This window comes from Labrus mixtus, chromosome 18 (genome assembly GCF_963584025.1).
Source record: "Labrus mixtus chromosome 18, fLabMix1.1, whole genome shotgun sequence".
NCBI lineage: Eukaryota > Metazoa > Chordata > Actinopteri > Labriformes > Labridae > Labrus > Labrus mixtus.
This window is the reverse complement of record NC_083629.1, coordinates 17,123,754-17,130,207: the sequence shown is the minus strand read 5'-3', so window position 1 is coordinate 17,130,207 and position 6,454 is coordinate 17,123,754. Positions and strand designations below refer to the sequence as shown.

General features: G+C 38.8%; 1 protein-coding gene across 1 annotated transcript in view; it reads right to left on the bottom strand.

Annotated features, from left to right (window-relative positions):
* Positions 1–2,500: 2,500 nt before the first annotated feature.
* frmd6 (FERM domain containing 6) overlaps positions 2,501–6,454 on the bottom strand; it is a 28,060-nt gene continuing 24,106 nt past the window's right edge. The window contains exon 14 of the mRNA XM_061063532.1: positions 2,501–6,418. Coding sequence (XP_060919515.1) covers positions 6,125–6,418 — 294 coding nt within the window. The 3' untranslated portion in view covers positions 2,501–6,124. The remainder of the gene's footprint in view (positions 6,419–6,454) is intronic.

Below are 6,454 nucleotides of genomic sequence, written 5' to 3'. Positions count from 1 at the left end.
GGTCAGCACTGCTGCTAGAGACACAGTGTCATCTAATACTCTCAAACAATCAGCTCGAATGATCACACACACACACACACACACACATACTCATAGATACAACGATAAGATGGGTTGCAGTTTAAGAGAGGATGTGAATGAAGAAATTGTTTAAATTAACATCCTTGTTAAGGGAAAAAAGGCCATGATCGTTTCAAATAAAAAAACAAAAAATCACAATTCTTGCTCTGAATGGATCTACACCTAATTCAACAAGACAAAAGAGAGGCGATGGTAGAAGGGGGTGGGGACAGAGAGACGGAGAGAATGGATTTCCCCCCAAGTGTTGCCATGGCGACAGCAGTGGATAGTGGATGACTGATTTCCTGTACAGCTGTGGAGCTCGGAGGGTAGAGAGAGAGAGAGAGAGAGAGAGAGAGAGAGAGGTAGAGAGAGAGAGAGAGAGAGACCTTATCTGTGAAAGAAGAAGGAGGTGGAGCTTGCTGAAGAAAGCATCCATGTTTTCTCTTAAATGTACAAATTCTTAGTACTGATCAGTTTCTTTTTCTGCCTGCATGATACAGGGATTGCGTTCTTTTAGAAATGGACAAATTATTTATTTTCTTCTTCCACAATCTGCAGGGATACATTTGCGTGTTTCATGGAGGACAGTTGTAAAAAAAAAATATCACAACAGGCAACCACAGGACAAAAATTAGTAACAGACACAAAGGTTCTAATACCTACATTTCTTACATTTCAGAGTGATTGTAAAATCGCATACCAAACATAAAACCCATGATTCTCTTTATTTCAGTCTTTTTTTTCCATATACCTTATAAGAGAAAATGTTTTGTTTCATCAAATGTTTGAAGATCTCTTCATGTGCCTTATAGTGTAAAATGTTGTGCCGACATCAATAACAAATTAAGCTTCAAGTCAATGAATTTAAAGAAAGCTTCTCTGCTAAATCATTTGAAACAGTATTTGAGATGGCAGTTTCTGCTACACTGCTAGGAGTAATTATAGCTTCTTCTTTTTCCTCATCATAATTAGATTCATTTGGTTATGTTCAATGACAAGCTGGCATATCAGTTCATCTCTGGTAAGGTGTCAGAAACATTCATTTTGTGGATTTGTACATTTGAGCCGTGTAGGCTGACAAACTAGCTAGTTAACTTATCGCGCTTTACCTGCGTAGCTCACATTGGTTGGTTTATTTTTTATTTATATTTTATTGTTCAATAAACTGTTTTCTCCTTGTTTTCTTTGTTAATAGTACAATTCTGTGGCATTCTTTTTTTGTTCTCACCTAAAAGCCAATTCCTGACCAAAGTTCCAACTGTTAGCATGTAGTGAGCATGTTGAGGCCTAAAGATTGCAGACACGCTGGTTGTTTCTTAAGAGACGATCCACAGAGTGTGCTTCTGTTCAAGTCTCTGAGCTTTTTTCATTGAAGCCCGTCACTATCAGCCAAGAAAGTGAAAACCAAGAAAGTGAAAACATACAGAACTGTATTGCATTCACATGAGAAAATAAAAAAGTTTTTCTGAATTCATTTGATAATTATCTTGGTTTGATTGTATAAACTGTTACAGTTCTACTCTGTTTTTCTCAACTCATGAGAGACTGAACCCAGGGACGGATGGTATAAATGGGCTATTAGGGCTAAGCCCTCCCTTTCTTATACAATAAAGATGATTATAGTTTGTTTTAAATTTTGGGTGATCCCACAGTAGAAACGGAACATAAAAGTACAAGTAAAACATGCCGCATCCGGCCTATGAGCATTTCAATAGTGTCAGATTTATTAGGTAGATTGAATTGATGAGGAGGTTGAGGAGGGGAAACAAAGGCACTTTAATAAGAACTGCGGCCAGCTAGTATATAGACCATTTGTCAGCATTAAGTTATAGGAAAGTATTAGCTCTGTAATATTTTCATATTAATCTCAATGTAAAGCATATTGAGCTAATGTACTGACGTGCTCTATAAATGAAATTGCTACGGCTACTTTTCCTTCATTATTTTGTAAAACTATATCAAATGTAGCAACATCAAGTTTAAATAGAAGCATCCCCAAACAAATTTATATTTTATTGTGAAACAGCGGTTATAAATACGAAACTGTTTGTTTTCCGGTAGCCAGCCACCTACAGTAGTGTGTGTTTAGATGTGGCAGAAACATCACTACTGCTGTCCCATGTGTTAGCATACACTGCCACCTTCTGGCCAAACTAAAACCTACCTGAAAGCAAGCTACCACCAGAGGGCAGCACACACTAATAAAACAGAAGACAATTATTTAGTGATAGTCATGGTGTATATTTTGTTTTACGTTAGTTATTGGAAACAAGTCCATCATCTTAAATAAACTTACAGGCATACAGTACTTTTTATTTTTTAGCTGCTTTTCAATTATCTATATTTCTTTGATTTTTTTTATTGTCATATTTCATTTTTGAAACTACAAACAAAAGAAAAAGCTCACCTATAGAAATCACCACATAAGAACAGAACGTTGGCAAATAATTGTACCTTTTTATTAGATATTGAGGGCATTAGTACCAAGAAGGCACAGACCAAACTTCATAGTAACATTTCTTTTGTTTTTAACTACAGGGTGACAAAAACATATCCTGAAGGGGGATCCTTTCACAGAAAGGATTATGGGCACGAACATACAGACTTACAGTCTCTTACATATTGTAAGTTTGACCATATATGGAAGTCAGAAAATGTAGTAAAAACAAATTATGCAGACTTTAAGGACGTGGGTTATGACTATGGCTATGTACCTCAACACTGTTTGAATATAAGAAACTTTGTCCATCAAACTATGACATGTTTTCATTAATGAGAAGAAACAGCTTCAAAACAGTAAGAGGAAAACATGTAAGAAATATAAAAGTTATTATAGAGCAGTATCTCATTTATGTGTTACACAAATGTTTTTTTTACTTGTTTCGTTGCTGCATTACCTGCATGTAAAAAGCAGAGTATTTTAAAAATGGCATGGTGTATCTGATAGCTGACCAGGACAAAAATAAACAAAAACACCAGTGATCTAGAATGATTTCACATCTTGTATGAGTTTGAAAACACTGACAGTGTTTGTCTTACAAAATGACACGTCGTGCCGACCTAAAGGAACAGCGAGTAAATAAAACAAGCTGAAGTTTGAATGAAAACTTAGGCCGTTTGTTGTTTGACAGACATGTTGTATATAAACTCTAAAAGCTTCATTTCAAAAAAAGAAACACCTCATCTGCAGATGAACTGTTACAGTGAAATCCACAGAATTCATGGAAAAGTATGAATATTTAGTAAGAACTATAATCACTTTTCCTGCCGGGAGTAAAATAAAAAAAAGATTGATATCACTCATCATTTTGTAAGATGTGGAGGAAGCTGACACATGACAAAGGTTAGCTTAGCTAAATGTAAATAATTAAAGTGTGAGGGGGGGCATGGCTCTTCAATGGTTAAAAATACACCAGTTTGTCTTTGAACACATAATTTTATGTTTGAATTGTACAAAAGAAAAATCACACAAACTTGAAAATGAGCTGCATGTGTGTGTTTGAGTATGTTATGGCAGGCAGCAGGGATTTCTCACTTTATCAAGAAATTGTTCTGCAAATTCTGTAACCCTGCTGTGATATAGAGAATTGTTACTTTTCAAGTGTTGCTTTTTAAAGTAAAAAGAAATAAGCTGGTAATAAGTGTCATATAGTTGTGGATGGTGGGGTATTGTTAGTGAGGCTATCAATGCGAGGTTTGGCAAACTGTCTTTTCTCTGCGACTGAATATTAAATGTAGGGATATGAGATTGTTTTACAAGATTCTCATTGAACTCTCTGCATGAAGGAGTAATAAAAGCCCTTCACCTAAACGATGAAATATTCTTTTAATATCACAGCCCAGCAGGATCTGTTTTTTTTATTTTATATCTTCAGGATCTTCAAACTTGATACGATTTCATTTCAAATAAAAAAAGTTATTCTGGGGTCTCGTTCATTTCACAGTGCAGTGTTTCCCAACATGTATGAACACGAGTCAGGCTCTTATTAAAGAGAAGCTGAAAACTTGATTGGATTTTTAAAAAGTATGACAAAGTTGATTTAAAGAGCCCATATTATGCCCTTTTTGGGGTTCGTATATTTAATCTATGTTCCTACTTTTGTACGTTCACAATAGCTAAAGTTTGAAAAAAGTGTCTGTTTTCATGTACTGCTCCTCCTTGCTCCCTCTACGCTCTGAGTCCGTCAGCTGCACTCTGTTGAGCCCACACTGTTAGACCCCACGTGGGCCAAGTGTGCTCTGATTGGTCTGCCGATCCTCTCTGTCGTTATTGGTCAGTTGCTCAGCACGCTTCTCGGAAATTTCAACATGAGCTGCTGGGCTTGCCACAACGAGCCAATGGGCTTAGATCAGTGATCTCACACTGACAATGACGTCGGACTGACACATTTTTATCGAGGGGGGCTAGAACCGAGCGTTACATGCGGCTAATGCTACAGCTAACAGGAGGACGTAGGAGAAGCTGTGTTTCCGCGGACTTTGAATTTTTGCACATAGATGTGCCTAAACATGCACAGGACACTTGGAAAACACACTAAAGAGCATATAAAACCAGAAAAAGCATAATATGGGACCTTTAAGCATATAAAACTGTTTCTTATTTTTTAATTGCATGTACGGCGCATTAATAGGTTCTTTTGAAACCGTCAAAGATTTATGAGAAGTTAGAGCTCGTAGCATCCTGTCAGAGACCACAGTCCTCTTTAGCTTGTCAGTTTAAAAAGATGAAAGCCTGTCCATCTTGTTCAGAGCCACAAACATCACACGTCCTTAATACTGTCACATACATATTGTTTGTAATACTGAAGGAAATCAAGCACACACACAATAACTGTTAAACATAAACAAGTCTGGACAGCGTATACAAAAAAAAACACATGTAAAAAGCTTTCAGGTAAAACAAAAAGGATGCAAAATAAAAAAAGATGAAACCAATTCCAGTTAATGATCAGAGTGACACAAACAGGAAGACAAAGGTGAAATCAAGCCGAGCAGGAAGGAAGACTTGCATGTTTGCATTAACATGTAAGGTTTGCTTTGGCCCACAGCGAAGCGGCCTCCATTTTGAGTCTAGATTACAGGGAAGCTTTCGTGGCCGCACACTAGACTCAAGTCAGGACACGCAGGAAGTAACTCAACTTCATTCCTGCAAGAAAGCTCAGTCTGATTTCACAGGACAAGGAAACATTTTGAAATCATTCTGACATGTTTTAAAATGCTAAAAAACGGGCTTGATCTAATAAAGGAGTGTGTGTGTGGGTGTGTTTAAAAATAATGTCGTGCTTTGTGTTCTGATGGCTTGGATCTTAAAAGGTGAGGGTGTGTGATTGTCAAGGCGACGGTTTGACACCTGCATAGAGGGATGAAGGCACATCGGTGTGTGTGTTCATGATTAAGAGTTCAGTCTGAGAGGCGGGAGTTGGCACACTGCACTTCCTGTTGAGGTAAAATGAAGTGGTGTCGAACCGAGGGAAGGTTCATCTCCCCTCCTACCCTCCATGACTTTGAAATGTGTGTGAGGGCAGTTTTTTCTTTCTTTCTTTTTGTCTTTGGTTTGTAGCTCAGAGTGACTTTGTCCTTTGTGTCCTCCAGAGAACTTTGATATGCTCTTCATGTCTGTGCATGAGTCTCTGTCAGCTGTAACACCTCGTGCATTCACACACTTCTTTTGTTTTTAGTAAGGAGGAAAACACAACATGTGGTTCTTAAAAACAGTCTGTAGGAGACACATTTGAATAAAAATGTTATTTAAAAGATGATGACACGATCCCTTTTTGTTTCCTTTCACACAGGGGAGCAGCTCAGGTTACGTTTTTTAAGACGCATTTTCTCTTTTTTTGTTCTTTAAGTTCCCATTTCAGCCAGGAGCCTCCATGTTTGTTCATGTGTTATTCGTCTGAGCAGCAGCAGACTTCTTGCCAGTTTACTAATAACTGCTGCCAAGAATAGAAACCACCTCTCCAACGCTACTCTCTCGTCTCGTTCCCTGAGGGCTGAAACATTTCCACATCTGACACGAGTCAGAAAAGGTCACCCTGAGGTCGCCTCTTTTCTGTTTCTGTCACACCACGAACTCGGGGACCTCGTCGCTGGTCAGGTCCAGGGAGAAGTACTTGTTGGTTCTCTTAATAGGAAACGGGTGCTGCTCACTGAGCATGCCGGCACGCTGCTCGGCCAGGCCCTGATAGCCCCCGCCGCCGTCGCTCAACTCCTGAGCGCAGCCGAATGTGTAGCTGTGGGCAGTGTCCTGGCAGAGCTCCGCCCACTGCAGGCAGTCCTTCTGGTAGAGCCGGATGTCGTCGAGAGACTGGCTGTGACGATCTGTGGAGGACTGAGGCTTCCTGCAAGCTGATGTCTGTTGTGTGGAAAACAAGAAATTCAATATTACCAA